This window comes from Ceratotherium simum, chromosome 20 (assembly GCF_057802395.1).
Source record: "Ceratotherium simum simum isolate JZ-2026a chromosome 20, ASM5780239v1, whole genome shotgun sequence".
NCBI classification, from domain to species: domain Eukaryota; kingdom Metazoa; phylum Chordata; class Mammalia; order Perissodactyla; family Rhinocerotidae; genus Ceratotherium; species Ceratotherium simum.
This window is the reverse complement of record NC_141919.1, coordinates 20,612,705-20,632,819: the sequence shown is the minus strand read 5'-3', so window position 1 is coordinate 20,632,819 and position 20,115 is coordinate 20,612,705. Positions and strand designations below refer to the sequence as shown.

The 20,115-nt window shown below is 39.0% G+C and overlaps 1 protein-coding gene across 1 annotated transcript in view; it reads left to right on the top strand.

Annotated features, from left to right (window-relative positions):
* Window positions 1-20,115, top strand: part of CFAP95 (cilia and flagella associated protein 95) — a 70,908-nt gene that overhangs the window by 32,232 nt on the left and 18,561 nt on the right. Inside the window, exons 3-4 of the mRNA XM_004440632.3 lie at window positions 2,970-3,088; window positions 3,995-4,063. Of these exons, the coding sequence (XP_004440689.1) occupies window positions 2,970-3,088; window positions 3,995-4,063 (188 nt within the window). The remainder of the gene's footprint in view (window positions 1-2,969; window positions 3,089-3,994; window positions 4,064-20,115) is intronic.

The following is a 20,115-nucleotide window of genomic DNA, read 5'->3' as shown; positions in this document are numbered from 1 at the left end:
CTTTCTGCTCTGCCATCCCTTGGGCAGGGCCCTAGATGGCTGCTGGAAACCTGTCATTATGTCCACATTCCATGCAGCAGGAAGAGAAAAATAGAAGGACCTTTCCTGGAGGTTATATAAATTACTTCCACTTATGCCCCATTGTCTGGAACCAGTCACTGGTCATATCTAATTCTAAGGGAGACTAGAAAATGTTGTCTGAAACACCATGTGCCCTGCTAAAATTTGGATGTTACTGATGAAGATGGGAAGTCTAATATCAGGGGATAACATTTGCTTCTAATAGAGGACTCACAGAAGTTAACAGTGGGCTCTGAGGTTGGGCAACTTCTCTTTGATTCTTGGCTCCACCATTTACTAGATTGTAACCTTGGTCAAGAGTCTAAAACTTTCCATGTCTTTATTTTCTCAGGTTTAAAGTGAGAATAGTAGAGTTTTCCTGAGCATTTAATGTGAAGACATTTAGAATGGTGTCTGGCCATGTGCTATTGTTATTACCATAATCCTCATGATTCACTATAACTCACTAAGCTACAGCCAGTATAGCTCTGGGATTTTTTACTGCTCTAGCCCTAGAACCTAGTAGGTTGCCTGGCACTTCATAGATATGGATGGATGAGTGAATGAATGTGTCAGATGCATGAGTTTTGAACGGTGGAACTTGTACTTTCTTGCTGGTTCACTTGAGTGTTACTTAATCCATTTCAGCCTCAATTTTCCCTTCCTGAAAATGAAGATAAACTATGCCAAGTGTTCCTCTTTCCCCCTTCAGATCCATTCTCCATCCTTCTTAACCCTGCTCTGTACCAAGGAGGCCGACCTTTATGGATTACATCAATGAGCTCCCTTACCCTCTGGCTTCCGGTTGGGACTGGCCTGTGGAAGGCACTGATGGGTGATGATAAGTGGGAGGAGAGTTAGCTTGGACATTTGTTCTGGAGGTTTCCTCCCTGCAGGGCCATGGTTTGGCAGTGGCTGTGTGCTATAGACTGAATATTTGTGTGCCCCTAAAATTTAAATGTTGAAATCCTAACCCCCAGTGTGATGGTATTAGGAGGTGGGGCATTTGGAAGCCCTTATGAATAGGATTAGTGCCCTTAAAAAAGAGAGGCCAGAGAGCTCCCTTGCCTCTTCTGCCATGTGAGGACTCAGTGAAAAGATAGCCCCTCACCAGACACTGAATCTGTCAGCCCCTTGATCTTGGACTTAGCTTCCAGAACTGTGAGAAATAAATTTCTGTTGTTTATAAGCCACCCAGTCTATGGTATTTGTAATGGCAGCCCAAATGGACTAAGACGCTGTGTGTCTGTTCTGAAAGCCACAACTATCAAGTAGCCCTCTCTTTATAGCTGTAGTTCTTTCTGGATTCCAGTAACTGTGCCTACACTATGGCTCCCCACTATTGCTGTCCTCAGGGTGCTTCCACATTGTTGATTTTCTGAATGTTGGGCCACACTTTTATAAATAGATCCTTCATTAAACTCTCCTCAGTTCCCTATTTGATGGTTTTTTCCTTCTGCAACCATGATTGATACGCAGCATTCATAGGGTTGCTTTGAGTATTCAGTGGAATAATGCATATGAAGTGTTTAATGCAGTGTCTGACACAGAATAAGCACTCAATAAACTTAAGATCCACTAATGCTATTATTATCTGTTTCCTTTTACTCCTCATTATTTCATGTTTGGCAATATCTTTGTTTCACATAATTTTCAAAGGTGTTGATTGATTTATTGAGATATTATACTGCTGAAAATGATCAGAGCATATCTAAGGATAATTTTGGGGTCAAGCTTATACCTTAAAACAAAATAGTGCCTAGTAATTTTTTTCCCAAAAGATATGTCTTCTTTTTTGTTTAAGTATATAGTATGAAGCCCAATACAATGCCCCTTTCCATTGACTTGTGAACCTGGGAATCTACGAGGAAGACTGGTTGAGCTAAGAGTATAGGAGTCAGAGCTGGGAAATTGGGCTGGGAGGATGGTGATTCAGGAGGTTGAGGTCTTAGAGAGCAGTGGTCAGAGAAGCCAAGGATCTATAGACACATGGAAAAGACCACGGAATTAGGACCAGAGACTATAGTTAAAATTGCTTTGAGTAGAGTAAATTCCTAGTTATAGCAGAGCCTTATTATACTGACCCAAAGTGGACCAGAGGTGTTTGGCTATAGCTATGATATTCTTGAAGGCTACAAATTTCTAAAGAGTGATTTCTTTTCTTAAAAAACAAAATCTTGTGGGATTAAGGGGATCTGGAGCTTCATTGTTGGGGAATCTTGTCTTCAAGTTCAGGGAAAAGAATGGATTCTCTTGGTGGTAGTGAGTTCTGGTTCTTTGCTGTGAACCTCCGTATTAGTCACCTTCCAGAGTTTTGTAGGGAGAAAATGTTGAATCCTCAGCATCCATTTTGTTCCTAAGATCCCCTGGATGCTACCAATGATGCTTCTGCAATTGCTACCAATGATGCTTCTGCAACTGGTTTGATTATGTCTTACAATCTGCACATTTTCTTCGGGGTAATAATTAGTTGATAATTTATTGAGTTATCCTCTGTGATAGAGAATGGATAATGATGATGATGATGACAGCGATGATGATGATGATGATGGTATCTGAAGCCTTATGTGATTTACATAGTGATTACTACGGACATTTTCTTACTTAGGAAAGTTAAAATACACTAACTTTGAGAAGGAAATAGAAAGCAGAGAGAGTATTTATTTGAATGCAGCACTCTTCATTTCACAGAAACAACCAATTTGATTTTTATTTTCCAACAACACGTAATAAGGAATTGCCATTTTTACATGTTTATGGTGAAATAGTTGACTGCTACGAGATATTACTTATTTTTTTAATGTCAGTGGAGTCAACAATTAAAATAAGATGTACTTCAACAGAAATATATTTTAGTAACTGACCATTTTGGCAATTTATTTTTTTATATGTGGCTTCTATTTTTCCAGATTTGGATATCAGAAACACATGAACAAATGGCACAAGTTTATTTAAACAAAGAATTGGCTGAAGTAAAGAGCAAGACTTTATTGAATGAGGAAACAATGAGCTCTGGGATTATTGAAAGGTATTCTTAATCCTTCTCTTTGCTTACAGAACATGCACATGCAGGAAAGGATTTATATAAGTATTGAAGAGGTATGGTGGCCCCAGCTACACATTACAGGAACACATCAAGCACAATAACACATCTCATGCTTCCTTGCTTTCTGTTCATGCCATTCTCATTGTTCGGAATTCCCTTTCTCTCAGTCGTTTGTCAATCAGCACTACTCTTTCTGGGTCCAGCTAAAATGTCATTTCCTCTTTATATGTTTTTTCTGGTCAGGGTTCTGTCTATCCAGGTTTGAACCCCACCTTCATAATTACCTGTGAAAGTTATTTGGTGTCTATAATCCTCAATTTGTTCACCTGTAAAATGGGAATTATAAAAGTATCTACTTGATAGGGTTGTTCTGAAGTTTAGATGAAATGAAGTATGAAATATGCAAAGAAATATTGCCTGACATGCAGTAAGAATTAGGTAAGCTGTCATTAATCAGAATTATTTGCTCTTATGTTCTTGCCCTCTGAGCATTTGGTTTATGTTCTACATAACAGTTGGACTTACATTATAGTTATTTATATATATGTGTATTTTCCCCGAGATAGAGAGTTCCTTGAGGGTAGAAACTGTTTCTTAGTCATATCTGTAGTCCTGCAACCTGGTGCAGTGCCTTTCCATAGAAGTGTGTGACATAGACTTTGTCTTACATTGTAATTATTGGAAAATGTAATTATTGGAAAACCAAATACTGCAATTTCCATTTTCATATTGGGACATTTTATTTTGCAAAGTACATTAAAGTTGCAAATGTGAAAATCCTTTAAAAAATAATTATCATAAATTCAGCCCAAATTAGTTTTGTATGGCTTTAAAAGTTTATAAAATGTCAGTCTGACATGTTTCTAAAAATTGTTATCTTGTTTCCAGGGACACTGGATTGCCTGCAACAGGCTTTGGAGCTCTCTTTATTAGACACCCACCAGATCGGCGCAAAATGTTAGTAGTCCCTAAACCACTGCAGATTGCACAAAAGTCTTCTTAATGATTCAGGAGGTTTGTTTGCAGGAGTGAAGGGGTGGGGAGTATACCAAGGTCAACAAAATGTCATTTATGTGGCATCTTATGCATTTTTTTCCTTTAACAAAAGTTTTTTTCCATTAATATGCATAGCATTAATAATAATAATAATACAGTCAATCCTCATTATTTGCAGATTCCATATTTCTGAATTCTCCTACTCAATAAAATTTATTTGTAACCCCATATCACTACTTGGGGCCCTGTTGCGGTCATTCACAGACATGCATAGAGGGGTGAAAAATTTGAGCCACTCGAGGCACATGTTCCCAGCTTAGGTTGAACAAGGTGAGGCTCTGCCTTCTCGTTTTCGCTCTCATACAGTAAGCAAATGTCCTTTTCACGGTCTACTTAGTGCCATTTTTTTGTGCTTTTTGTTGGTGATTTTGCTGTTTGAAATGGCTCCCAAGTATAGTGCTAAAGTGCACAAGAAGGCTGTCATGTGCCTTATAGAGAAAATATGTTTGTTACTTAAGCTTCATTCAGGCATGAGTTATAGTGCTGTTGGCTGTAGAGTTCAATGTTAATGAGTCAACAATATATATTAAATAAGGGGTCTTTAAACAGAAACACACATAAAATCAGGTTGTGTATTGATTGGTTGATGAAAATATTGTGACCAGAGGCTCTCAGGAACCTAACCCAGTATTTCCTCTAGGAGCAATGGTTCAGTATTCACAATGACTTTATAGAATATTACTATGAATAATGAGAATTGACTGTATAGCAAGAGAGTGCTATTTTTTTACTGATAAAAGAAATAAATTTATTTTGGGGGCAGTATGACTTGTTATTACAGAAAAGAAATTTCTTTTCCACTCATCCTTCTGAAGAAGAGAAACTTGCATAATTTCTGTACTGACATACAGATAAGTGATGTGAAAATATAGGTACTTACAAGCATGACAAAATTCTAAGTGCAGTTATGCGCCGCATAGTAACGTTTCAATCAATGATGGACCACATATCTGTTGGTGGTCCCAAGATGAGTACCATATCACCTAGGTGTGTAGAGGGCTATACCATCTAAGTTTGTGTAAGTACACTCTATGATGTGCACATAACAACGAAATCGCCTAACGATGCATTTCTCAGAATGTATCCACATCGTTAAGAGACACATAACTCTTTGGATTGTGCATTATAAAGATATGAGTACATGTCACGATCACCAGCAATTTAGATGTTTTTGCTTCCTTTGAGAACTGTCTGGCATTAGAACTAAGCTATTTTGCAGATTCTGCCTTGGGTAGGTTTGGGGAGTGCCCTAAATCATAATATCCTACCCCATTTCACAGTCACCTGTTGCAGTTCTGGCCAGGTGTTCTAACCCTGTGGTTCTAACCCTGATTGCTCCAGCAAGACTGGCCTGGCCTGTGTCCCCCACAGCCTGCTGCAGCACCTCTGAGAGGGCTGGAAGGTTCACAGGGAGTAACCCCAGGATGATCCTTGAGGAGAATGGGTTTCTGGCTTCCATCAAAGTAATGAGCTAAAAACATCCTTCTGGCTCTCTTATCTGCACTGAAATATGGAAGTTCCAGCCAAGACATAGGAAGTCTCCAGAGGCAGACTTTAACAACTGTATCAAAATCCTGAGAAGCTCTCAAGAAAATGATGAGCTAAAGCAGGAGAGGGCTGAGGGGATGGAAGGAGGTGAGAAGGAAGAAGGCAAGAGTTGAAATCTCTAGATGGAGTCTTGGGCCAGTCCAGGATGGGATCTGTGATCACGGTAGGACAGGCTTGGACAGAAGCTGAACAAGTCTTTTATATTGTGTTTGCAACCTTAGATTAAAGATCAAAGTTGGATTTTCTGCATTGACTTTGCTGTTTTCAGTCCAAGGCAGAAAATGAGACACCCAGGGCTCTACATAAGAGAGGATTTGATGCCAACAACCTACCTCCCTGAAGCTCTGATCTCAGCATTGAGATCTGTGATGCCAGCCACAGAGAGCCAGTAGGACCTGGAGTTGTCTCCACCAACTCCCGTTAGAGAAAGAGGTCACACATCAGAGGAACTGGGCAGTATATCTTAAGGGGAAAGAGATGCCAGGGAAAACAAGTGCAGTTAAGCCCAGAGATCTGCAGTAGAGGCAGGCAATTCATATCCCCCACACTCACAGTGAAGACACCAGTTGAGCCTCTCTTTTCAATGGGCCACCTATGTCTCAGGAAAAATACAGATGAAGTCTCAGTTAAACAAAAGGTAATCATGACACGTCTAAAGAACAATAGCATCCTGAAGAATGACAAGATATAGACAGTCTATACCAGAGGAAGCAGACCTGATGGAACAAATGGATCAGGAATTTAAAACCAATGGAACAGAAATTTAAAGCTTTATTACTTAAGGAAATAAATAAAATAGTGGCAAACGTAAGGCAAAATAATAAAAATCAGGTTGACATTAACTTTCCAACAGCAACACTGGATGCAAAAGCTTGACATTAAAGTATTGAAGGAAAGAATTTTGAACCTAGAATTATTCGTATGTGAGGGTCAAATAAAGATATCTGCAGGCATAGAAGGACTGGTTTCAGACTTACTATCCTGCCATGGATAACTATAGAATTGGGCAAAATAAATTAGGCAACTCTTGTCAAGTGTTGGATAGCAAGCAGTCTGGCTCTGTGCTCCTTGAGTTGAGAGTGGGGCATCACATTCTCCCTGACATACTCACGGAGGACACTTTTCCTGGCTGCAGTGCAGGAAGGAGAGCCCACGCAGAGCAGTGTTCTTGTTGAGATAGGAGGCAGGAATAGGAATTTAGACCTTCTGATGTGACTGAAATTTGTAGGGCAGGGTATTGGAGAGAAGAAAATTGTGTGTGGATGTGGGAACAGGTGTCTGCATGATGTTCCCCTCAGGTTCTTGGTCAAGGACCAGGCTCTGTATACACTATCAAAATGGTACATACTCCTGGTTTTAAAAAATCAAATAGAACTCTCCATAGTGTATTCTGAAATTTCATAATGGTGCTCCCGCCTGTGTGGTAGTATTGTGTAGTGGGCTCCGGGGCTACATTACCTGCCTTCAAATCCTGGTCCTGCCACTTACTAGCTGTGTGATCTTGGGCAAGTTTCTTAGCCATTTTGTACCTTAGTTTCTTCATCTGTAAAATGGGCATGATAATTATAAAGGCACCCATGTTATAGGGTTGTTGTGATGATCAAGCAAGTTAACATATGTAAAACAACTAGAACAATAACTGAGGCATACATGGTAAATGCTATGCCAGTCACCTGGGCCAGGCACTTGGTAAACCCTTTCAGTCTAGAAACTCGTATCTATCAGTTCAGAGAAATTAATTTTCTTGTCTTTTCTATTTTATTTTTGTGTTTATTATTTACTTTGCTTTCTGTTTTTTCAAGCTTACTGTTGAGTTCTCTTTTTGTTTTCTGAATCCTTCTGTTTTTATACGATCTTTTTTTTTTTTGGTTTCGTGACTGCAATATCTTCTCTGATCTATTTGGAGGTGTTAATGACAGTTTGTTTTTCTTAAATTTTTTTCTCCGTGCATAGTCTCTGTTTCCTCCAAGATGCTTTTTTTTGGTTTGTTTTTAGTTTGTTTATCTGGTATTTATCTTCCATGCTAGGAGCTTCCCTCAGATGTCTGGTAATCATTTTGGTTTTCTGCTCATGCTCAGAGCCTATGAGCAAGGCTTGTTGACTTACAGCTTTGCTGGTGGGTCTTTTTTTGTGTGACAGAAGCCCTGGTGTCAGTATTTTAGTCTTTCCTAGTAGGCTGGTCAGAGCCCCCAGAGGAAGCTACCCTAATTGCCCACCTGAAGGGTGAAGGCTGGCACCTGTGTTCTTGAAGTGAGCACGGCAATTGGCTAGGATATCAATATTAATCCTTCATTGTGTATGGTCACTGAACCGTGTTGTTGATCAAGGACATTCTCTTTTACCCTCTCCATTGAATAAATTTCTAGCTTCCTGCTGGAGTAGGGGAGGGGCAGTAACCCTGCAGTGGGGTATGGAGGAAGAGCCTAGAGCTCTAACTGCTTCTCAAACAGCTCCCCCTCAATCATCCTTTGCTGATTTAGGGATTCTTCAGCTTTCTGCTGAGTCAGAGACCACTTGTCCATCTTCTCTCTGGCTTCCAAAATTTGTTTCTCTTGTCCCTTTTCCTGTTGTCCTTGTTCTTGTGGGTTTATTATTTTTTAAGTCTCTTTAATGTGGCTTCAGTGGAGCTTTTTGAGGAGGCAAGATGCCATGTGTACAGTTAATCTTAACCCTGAAGTCATCAAGTCTCATCTGAAATGTCACCTCCTCTAGAGGACCTTCCCTTCATACTGGCACCCCCAGCCCCTGTGGTAGGTCCCTTGTGGGTGTTCGTAGCACTGTGTACTTCTTTTATCCTAACACGATTCACCTTGGTTGCAATTACTTGCATTCTTGTTGGTCTTTCTTGCTAAATTCAACGCTCTGAAGAGCAAGACTATTGCAGCTTTATCCCCAGTGCCTAACAGAAAGCCTGACCTATAGCAGATGCACAAAAATTACTTCTTGAATGAATAAATTATTTTTGATGTTGAACAGCAAATTATAATGGAAAAGGGGTATGGCTAATTCCTATCATATTTGATTTAGGGTTTCAAGGCCTGTAGAACCGAAAGTTGTTCTTAATTCTGTTTGTTAAATGCATTAGAAGACGTGGTCTCTTAGAAAATCAGCCTTTATTAGTTTGAATTGCTAGAATTACTTGTTTGTTTTATTTGATTCATGATTATTAGCAAGGAAATGAATACATGAGCACCTTCAACTATCCTCTGCTAATTCCATATGTAATTCGTTCTTTCAGTTAATGTACACTAATTATAGGACGTTCCATATAATAGAATGCTGTGGAGTTTTAGAATCTGCTGTCCTGAATATTAAGTATTCTTTTGCTTCATTCCAACTGTACAGCTGTGGAAGTTAAATGTCAATTTTAAAAGGCAATGAATAAGAATGAGTTTGCTCAATGGACCAAAATAATGTGCTTCAACTTATAAAAGAAAGGTGTAATCATAACAGAAATTTAAACTTCAGGTTACCTCTTAATTAAAAAAAAAAACAGAGTACAAGTATAGTTTTGTTATTAAGGAGGCATTAATCAGATTCATTTATTTTAATTTTTAGGTAACATCCATTATGTTGTGATGGCATTTGACAGTCTGTCTCTTTTCTCACAACTCAGCCAATAGCCCACCTACTTTACCTTGGACCAATGTGAAGAAGACACAAGACTTTTCTTGCTTAAACTGGCAGCAGACATCTCAGTGGAACACATCGAAAATCAGAACAACTAGAATGTTTGACACCACTGGACTTATCACTCCTGACCTTAACTAGAGAAAAGGGCTCTGTGAATGATTCTTTGCACATATGTCACAGACGGAGAGAAATTTTAAAAAACTGTAATATAGGGAGCAGTCAGGTTGAGACTAAAAGTGATATCAATGACTTAAACTTTAAAAATTAGATTCATACACTCTGAGGCCAATTGAATTAATCTAGAAATAGAGTTATTATTTCTCTTGAGAGTTGGTTGAATTTCCATCATTGAGTTTCCAAGGAATTGGCATTGGCCAGTGATAGAAGGGATGAAAGTCAAGGAGGATCACAGACCTGTTAGACATCAACAGTGCTCTTATGGTCTCAAACGGATGCAGTTGCATGTTTGGGGGGTCTCGAACATACATTACTTTCACTACATGGATAGAGACATTAAAGGTGTAGAAAAGTAATGACAGGCACATTTTTTTTAAGACACATAAGAAGAGTGGATGGGAACATGAATATAATTAGTAAGTTAATTTAAGAGTCTTTCTTTACCCTCCTACCTTGTTCTCAAGAATCTTCAAGGAACTTTCACTTAACTTGGAAGTACTCTTTATGAGACATGGAAAACTAACTCACTAATTATTAGAAGGCCCCTCGGCTGGCCCAGTGGAGTAGTGGTTAAGTTTGTGCGCTCTGCTCTGGCGGCCTGGAGTGTGCAGGTTCGGTTCCTGGGCACAGACCTATACACTGCTCATCAAGCCATGCTGTGGCGGCATCCCACATACAAAATAGAGGAAAAAGGGCACAGATGTTAGCTCAGGGCAAATCTTCCTCAGCAAAAAGAGGAAGATTGGCAACGGATGTTAGCGCAGGGCCGATCTTCCTCACCAAAAGAAAAAAAGAAAGGCCCTGGATATCTGATTATATAATACAAAATAATTTAATGATTTGTCCATAGAACTAGACAGTTGTAGCTGATTCATTCTAAGTAAGGTTTTCCATGTATAATATCTGGACCATGTCTGTGAGCATTAAACAAACAAACAACCAGAACCCAAAACAACAGAACAAAAACTATATCAAGCAAATCCAATTTTGAAAGAGAGATATAGTATAAATATAATTTTAAGATTTTATTTCTCAGAAGCCCTTATTTAAATATGCATATGTAACCATGCATGGTCCTGGGATAATGATTCACAGAAGAAGTTAGTTTTTTTGACAGAGAAAAGCCAGTTCTGGCATAGAGTATTTGCTGGGTGAGAAGCAGGTCCATGGGAGCCTGGGTGAGTTTGAGGGCAGCCCAGGAGCACTGACTACCTACTGGAGGATGGAGCAGTATGCAAGGTAAACCTCTCTCAAGGTCAGCCCTAACCAATGTGTCTTGTCAATTTTACCAAATTTCATTGCCTCCTGGTGATAGTGATTAGAGTATGTTGTTGAAATTTTATGATAAATGTATCTTATTTCCAGAATTCTTCCAAGCACTTATGCAATCCACATGACTGGAGAAGAAAGAAATTAATAGTGTTTTGGATCACTGGGTAGCTTTTTGAACACAGCATGGTTCTTCAGAAAGACATGATATGGGAAAATAGAAGATGTGGGTTCTACTTCTGGACCTGCACTAAGCCTGCTATGTGACCTTGTGCTGGATAATAACCCTCTCTGGACTTTAGTTGTTTCCATCTGGAAAATGACGGGATTGAACTAAATGATCTGTAAAGTCCTTTCCTGCTCTAAAATTTTATCCTTCTAAGGAGAAAGGCATCTGTAGTTGCATAAATGGACAAGTTAAATGAGGCCAAAAAGTAGCTCAGGCAGTTAAGTTTTCATTGTTGGCATAGAGCACTTATCCATGTGTGGAGTGATTACTTCACAGTAGCAGTAGCAAGCTTAGTCCATGGTTTAAACTCCTTCTGTTTATTCCTCTCACTGGGGCATTAGCCTCTGTGAAACCTTTGGCACTCTTCAGAGGAAAGGGACTGGATATGAATAGTAAGAGAGGTTTTTCTTTCTTTTCTCAAACTACGGTTCAAGGCATTTACTTTGTTTTCTACTCAGGCACTTGTGTGGTGGGTTGTCTCTTGATAAAATAACATCCCGTTGTTGATGGTGATGGTGATGAGGATAACAACAAAGAAAATGTGAAGAGGAGAGTGGTGTGGTGAAAGGACTGTGGAAGGGGAGTGAGACAGACCTGAATTCACTTCTTGATTCCCCATCTTATTCATTGCAGGACCTTTTGCTTTTGTGTGTCCAGCTTTCTTCTTTTGAACCACACCCTCTCTCCCACTCAATGTATTCCAGTTAGGGCATCTCATGGCTGTGCTGAATTTGCTCCTCACTGCCATCTCCCCACAAGCCCAAGTGTTGGGCACATGACCCAGGCCAGACCAATCAGAAAGCACTCTAGGATAGAAACGGGAGTTTGGGGCGAGATGTCCTCTCCTGCTCCAGGTGGCAAGTTACAGAGAGCATCTTGCTGCTGGGGGAGCATCTATCTGTAAATGAAGCTAAGCAGAGGTGTGAAAAAGACAGAATTCTGACAACATTCTTTTCATGTGCACTGATATTTTCCTTTGTTTGTTTGTTTTTTTTGCTTTAATCGAGTTTGAGTTGGGTTTTAATAACATAACTTGGAGTAATACTAATGGTAGCAAATACTTATATGGTGCTTATTATGTGCCAGACACTATTTTAAGGGTTTTACGTATGCTAACTCATTTACTCCTTACAAAAACTCTATGAGTTCATTCATCATCTGCATTCTATGGAGGGAAAAGCAAGGGCACAGAGAAGTCAAGTAACATGTCCAAACTCTCACAGCTGGTAAGTGATAATGAGCCAGGATTTGAACTGAGACAGTCTAACACCAAAGGTCATAGTCTTAGCCATTCTTCTGTGCTGCTTCTCTGAATGATAGGCCAACTAGGAAAACTCTGAACAACACTTTCCTCTGTAAACATGGGGATGATAATTGCTACATTTAAGCAGTCCAGGCCTTGAGCACCAAGCTCATAAAGGAAGTACTGGTGAAAGGTTCTTTATCCCTTTTGAAATTTCTGGAATCAAATTTTCCATTTTTCAAACCTGGGCTACTGGTTCCTAAGACATGCCTTGATCTTAGCTTGACACTTTTCCCCTGTGGGCAGGAATCCTGCCTGAGGTCAGATCACCAAGCTGGGCTCCCTGGAATGGGTGGCTTCACTGGTGCTGAGTGATGATGGCTTTTCTAGTTGGCCTTTGCTGGAATGACTTCAAAGTTAACCTAAATGCTATGACTCTTTGCATCACTCCAGCATATGAGTCTCCTTCTTTAGCTGATGTACCGTGGAGCCAATGGCTAGGTAGATGGGACACTTCCATTTGTTAATATTTGGGGTTGTGATTCAGATCCTGACTTGGCTTGTGTGCCTTGGCACAGGATTGTTTTAATGGTGAGTAACAATAACCTATTCTAGGGCCGGCCTGGTGGCTTAGTGGTTGAGTGCGCGCGCTCAACTACTGGAGGCCTGGGGTTCTGATCCCGGGCGCGCACCGAGGCACCACTTCTTCAGCCATGCTGAGGCTGCATCCCACATACAGCAACTAGAAGGATGTACAACTATGACATACAACTATCTACTGGGGCTTTGGGGAAAAAAAAGGAGGAGGATTGGCAATAGGTGTTAGCTCAGAGCCAGTCTTCCTCAGCAAAAAGAGGAGGATTAGTGTGGATGTTAGCTCAGAACTGATCTTCCTCACACACACACACACACACACAAAACCTATTCTATTACTGTTCTTGAAGATAATTCAAATAATTTGATAAGAAATTTTATGTGAGAGTACCTGGCAGAGTGCCTGTTAGATCTCAAGTTTTGGCATCACAATGGATTGACGGCTGACTTAGATCACCCTTATAAGTCTTTATTGGCTCTAACTTCGTTAGAGTAGCCATTCAAGTTACATCCACCAAGTTGAAGGTCAGGGTTTATTTTTTTTTTGCATATTCAGGTGTGTTTAATGAGGCCTTCAATGTAAAATTATGAAGATAGGCTTATTTGATTTACTTATTGTGTTTGCTAGTCTTCAGAGATGGCCTCCAATCATTCCCTTCCCTCTCTGTACATGCATGCCTCAGCTCCCATCAAGAGGCAGAGGTTATTTGCCTGTCCTCTGAATCTGGGCTGGCCTTGTGACTGGCTTTGATCAATAGAATGTAGCAGAAGTGATGTTCTGGGACTTCTGAGTGCAGACCTTAAGGCGACTGGTAGTTTCTACTTTCTAATTCTTGGATTCTAGCTGACAGGCTGTGAGAAGTCCAAGAAACATGGAGAAGAAAGAGGGAGGAGAACCAAGGCACTGTATTTGACAGCTCCAAGTAAGCTCCCAGAAAACAGACAAAACCAAATGCCAACCATGTGAGTGAGCTGTCTTGGATATTCCAGTCTAGTCAAGTACCTGGATAACTGTAGCTCTAACTGATGTCACATGGAGCAGAAAAATCACCCAGCGGAGCCCAGTCATCCCACAGAATAATGAGAGATAATATAACGGCTGTTATTTTGTCATTAACTTTTAAGCCGCAGCAATAGGTAATTGAAACAACCTTTGTGTCTCTCTGTCTCTCACTACAGTGATTATATGGCTACTTCTACCATTATTTGGCCTTTAGGTATAGTTTTTGTCATTGCTAATCCATCAGGGATGCAAGCAGTTCAAACTTTTGGGGCTGCTGAGCTAATAAAACAGGTGAGTGGTAAAGATTTTCAAAATGTCAATGTTGCAGAATTTATATTTAATCCTAACATTTCCTTTTATCCTATGTACCTTAATGTAATGACCAGAATTACAAGTACTACTCTTTATAATATTGGAAGTTTATGTGGTTATCATAAAAATATTATTATTTGTAATTACTTAAAGTCTTCAGTGGATCCAGTGGATAGTATATACTATGTGTCTTTGAGCCATAGAGCTTGTTTCACAGGAATAAGAACTTTCCAAGATTACAGAAATCTTTGCTGCTATCTGTATTTAATTTGATTGCATATTGGGCACTTACATAGTTAAATTATTATTCTAACATATAAACCTTATATTGTTCTTTCAAATGGCTTCCAAAAATTATTAGGCCTGAAGAAATTATATTTGTCTCACATATCTGAATTCATTCTTTCAACATAAACATTTAATGAGTGCCTACCATGTGTTAGGAACAATTAGATTCTTGGAATATAGAGACAAAAGACATCCTCATTCCTGAAGTAGCTCATTGTCTAGTATATGAGATGGAAAAATAACCAGTCAATACTCTACTCATGTGTCAGTAAGGTATACACTTGGCTGAAAGTAAGAGAAAACCTAACTAATAACAACTTGAATAATTAAGGAATTTGGTCACCTGACATGAAATATAAGGGAGTTCAAGACTGGTATGGCACCTAAACAATGTCATCAAGTATCTGGCTAACATTTTGTCTTTCTTCTCTACAAGCTTTGCTGGGTAGCTCTCATCCTTATAGTCTCAAGATGGTTTCTATGCCTCCCAACATCAATCTGTTCTAGAAAGAAAGAAGTGGGAAAGTGAAGAACTAAAGGGAAACCCTCTTCAGTATCTTCATCTTACATCTTTTGGATAGACTATGACATGGCCACCCTTGGCTAAAAGAATGTTTTCAGCTTCTAACTAGAGAAAGACAACGGGGAAGAGAGGTTGGAATAGGTGTTAAATGAGCCAATCTACACACTAACATGCTAGGGTGAACATAGGATGCAATGGTTTGGAAGGTTAAGAAAGGCTTCCAGGTAGAAGTGACACCTGAGCTGAGTCAGGAAGTATGAGTTGGAGTTAACCAGATCAATAGGAGAGAAGGGCACCCTAAGCAGAGGATATAGGACATACAAAGGCAGGGAGGAGTGGGTCCTGTGATGGCATGCCTGGGGTTCATAGGGTACAGGTTTGCAGTGATGACAATTAAAGTTGGAGAGAGATGTTGGGGACAAAGCAAGCAGTGCCTGAAAGCTATGTTAAGGAGTTTAGACATTATCATGCAGGCAACAGTGATAGGTTTTCAAGCATGGGGTAGGAATGATCAGATTTGTGTTTAGAGAGCAGAAAACAGATTAGTAGGCAACTGAGACTACAGTCGGAAGACTGTTGAACTAATCAAGGCAAGACGTAATAAAGGCCTGACCTTTAGTGATGGTGGTGTGGACGGAGAGAAGGGTTCATATTTTAGACATATTAAGAGAGAGGACTACTTGATCACTGATTAGGTATGAGAGTAGAGAAGACTCAAGGTTGATTCCCAGGTTTATGGCTTAGGCAACTGGGGGTTGATGGGACCATTCATTGAGGCAGTGAAGATGGGAGGAAGAGCAAATGTCAGATAGCAGGTAGATATTTGAGACTGGAGCACTAGAGAGGTCACTGACCCAGATCCAACTGCTAATATAAGTAGCCTAACTAGTTCCTCTGCCTCCAGTCTTATCCCTTTCAATCTATTCTCCAACCTGCAGCTTGAGTAATCCAATTAAATGCAGAGAGAACCGTGTCCTTCCACTGTTTAATTAATATCATTACAGTATCATTTTTTCTTTTAGTTTAATGAGCACATACCATGTGTCTGGTACTGAGCTAGGGGCTTTACATGCCTTATTTCATTTAATTCTCATTCTTGAGGTAAATATTGCAACTATCTCTATGAAAAAGGGGCTCAGAGAGGTAAAGTAACTTTCCAAAATTTCCTTACCTCATAAGCCTCAGAGCTGGGTTTTAAACTGATGTCTAGTCTGTCTGACTAGGGTCAGGGTCAAGTAGACTCCATGGCCCTCTGTGGCTATACTTGTCTTAAATAGTGGATGCTGCTTTTACTTCTGCCAGTGATGGGATTAATTCCAAATTAATTCTCTGCTTCTTTAAGTCACTTACTCAGATTCAGACTTTTAGGCGGGACCATCTAATTTGACAAGTAGATGTCATATGCTCTTGTTCTGGGTGCAGGGAAGCTGGGTTAGAAAACATCTGCCCCTCCTCCAGACACAATAGAAAAGAAGCAGTTGACCTTTAAAGTTCTTCTAGGTTTAAGAAATTGTGTGGGTTTTGGTGCATCATCTTGTCATAGATTCACACATGTTATCACTGGTGTTAGTGCAGGTGTAGGTATCTTAATTAGTACCATGGCTTTAATACTAACTTCAATATCAGACTTGACTTTTCCTGTCTCATCTTACAAAACATCTTTAGTTGTTCTCTACCTTACAACCATTAAAGGTTGAAGAAGGCATGTGTGGCAAATTGTGGGTGGTGCTGGGTGAAAAAGCCAGCTGTTCAGCTTCTAAGCATTGTTACAGCATGGCATTATCCTGGTGAATTTACTAGCATCTGGTCGTCAGTGTTACATTTTCAGAAAGATCATTTTATCTGTGCTTCAGAATTTATCTGACTCATGGAGACTGACTTATGCTCATTAAACTCACAAGAAAAGCCAGAATTCTAATTAGTTAATTTATAGTGAGAAATAAATGTTCAAGCATATCAGTTATGTCAGCCTAATAAAAGCATCTTCAATACTCTGGCTTCTCTTTAGATCGTGTAAATCTTTCACCTTTTTAAAAGCGTTCTGTCTCTTGGTAAAAAACCATATAGAAAGCCAAACTATAGTCAGAATGTTGTTCAGTGTGTTTGGAATCAGAGTGAGAAGAGTTAGTTATATGATTACAATGATCAACGGCTTCAGACTCTGATTGTAATAGTCAGGACTCTTTCGGTTCTAAGTGACAGACACACAATTACAGTTATCTTGGGCGAAAAGGGGAGTTTATTGAAAGAGTACCGGAGTACCTCATGGAACCCTGGGAAAGTCTGTGGAAGAGCTGGGCTTCAGAGACTGCTGGAATCAGGACTAGAAAATCTCGAGATTCTTTCCTGTTGCCTTTGTTTGTTCCCTTTAAAGGTAGGGACATTACATCTTATGGTTCTCATCACAGGAGAGTGACTGGCCCTTTCCTAATGGTCTCTATTAAGAAATCCCATGGGAGAGCCCTGACTGGACATGGGCTGGAGGCTGATATTTGGACTTATCAGCTATGGGTAGTGATGGAGTGATAGAGCAGGGCCACATGGTACAGCCTTGCTCCTGGTGGTTCCAGACAATGAATTAAAGTCACTATTGCCTGCCATAAGTCAGATTGGAGCACTGACATTAGTGTACTCCAGCTTTGTTCCCAGAACCAGAGAAGTCTATTTATGAGCTGGGACACCTCTTCCCCAGACCAATGAGTAGCACCAATGCCTCCCTTATTTTTCTCACCTCTTGGTTTCCTGAGTTTCTCTGAAGGCCATTTCTCTTCCAATGGGCTTGTTCTTTTTTTAATATTCTATGTTTGGCTACAGCCTTAAGCTGACGTCTACAAGGAAGATCCATGTTGATTTTCCACATTTTTATTCTCAAAAGACCATCTTATTTCAAATTTAATGAAATATATCACTTAAAGATTATTACCCTGTTCTTCAGATTAAAAAAAGGGAGATCACAGTTTATAACTGACTGAAAGTCATCATTCAATATTATAAAAGTTTCCATTTTGAGAGCCACATTGCCTTTTCAAAAAGATAAGTGAATATTTTAATCTTCCACCTCTATTTATGTTGAATTCTCATTGTAATAAATCATCTCTTTATATTCTAATTTTATTTTTATTGCTTTATTTATTCAATAAATATTTTTCAGTGCCTACATTGTATCAAGCTCTGTGTTAAGAGGTGATAATAAAGAGAGGGAGGAGGACCCAAATGTGGGTGGAATGGGTTTCTGCCTACTTTAAGTGAGTTGAGAGATGCGCACTGCTGCCTTGCAAGACCGGCCTGCCCAAAGCAACACTCTGATATTTGAATGATAATCATATCATTTGAATCATAACTTTGGATGAGAAGAGAGTAGGGAAACAAGTTCATTGTCGTCTTTTAACACTTAAACATTTTAACATTATGGAATATTTCCATTTTAAGATTATGCAATATTTCCATATAAAATATTTTTCAAACATCCATCTACTCATTACCTGCTCATAATGTAAGTTAATATTTTTATGTATTTTCATCATGTTTTTTTAGAGAAATGATTTATCATGACATAAATAGCCATCCAATATATCCACCCTATTGATGGACATTAGCTTCCAAATTTTCACTATTACAATAAGGCTGCATTGAATATTCTTATACATGTCTCCTTGACAATATATGCAAGGGTTTCTGTATACTCAGAAATAGAATTGCTAGGTATTAAAGATGTGCACCTTCAATTTTGCAAGATATTGTCACTGTTATAGTGTATGAATATACTCATTTTTTATATCCTTATGAACAGTATAGAGATTTTTAATTTTTACCAATCTAATGGATGTAAAGTGGTACCTCGATGTTGTTTTACTTTGCATTTCACTAATTCCTGAATTTAAGACTGAATTTTAAGCCTGAATTTATTTTCAAATATTTATTAGCCATTTTGGTGTCTTCAACTGTTTATAACCTTTGTCCATTTTTCTATGAGATTTTGTCTTTTACTGATTTGTAAGAATTTTTTATTTATTCTGGGTTCTAATCTTTTTATAATAAATATCTTCTAATCTATGGCTTCCTTGTAACTCTGTTTATGGTGTCTTTTGATCAATGGAAGTATTAAATTATAATTTAATCAAGATCTATATATAAAATTTCAGACTGTAAACCTTTTAGAAATTATATACACCCACACACATATGTAACATATATTGAGTCATCCATTTATAAATAGAGGAGTTATTTTATGTCCTTCAACAAATTTTATAATTTTCTCCATAAATATAAATCTTGTTAGATGTATTCCTATAAGAACCTTAGAAATTTTATTGCAATTATAAATGGGATTTTACCACTTTAATTATGCTTTCTAATTTCTCGTTGCTGGTATATGGGTATACTATTTTTGTATATTGATGTTGTGTCCAACAACCTTCCTGAAACTGTTGTTATGATTTGTAGATTCTCTTGGATTTTTTAATGTAGACAATCTTATCATCTGTGGAAGATGAAAATTTTGTTGCATTCTAGTTATTATATTTATGCTTCTTTTTCTTGTTTTACTGCATTTGCTAGAATCTCCAGTACACCATTGAATAGAAATGCTGACGGAGTACTTCTGTGACTGTTTGGGAGTGTCTGGGGAAGCTTTTCATCAGTTTAGTTTTGATTCTCATTTACTGTTTTCTTCTCATAGTATTGTTACCCTTTTCTGTTCATTTTAAGGATGTTGAATTTTCCTGGACTAGCAACAATCGGGTGATTCTATGGAGAGGGAATTAGAAGTTGGAGCAGTTTCTTCACTATCTTAGTTCAAGATTGCCCTCTTCTGTTGGAATAGTGAAGTGAACTTTATTTCATTAATGACATCTTTTTTGGAAGAGTGGTGGTGCTAGGACTCTTAATTTCTGGGCTTGATTTCTTATTTTTCTTTATCTTGCATGTTGCCCCCCACTTACCCAGAAACAGCACTCTTCCAAGACTGCCATTGTGGTCTTGCATACTTTCCAAGCCTCTTTCTTGGAAAGCCAGTGTTCAAATCCTCTAGTCTCAGACTTGTTCTCACTATTTCCCCATCAGGGAAGGATGCTATCTCTCTGGGGGCCAGATCCCCTGTGTTCCATCCTCACTAGGGACTTGCCACTCTCTCTTC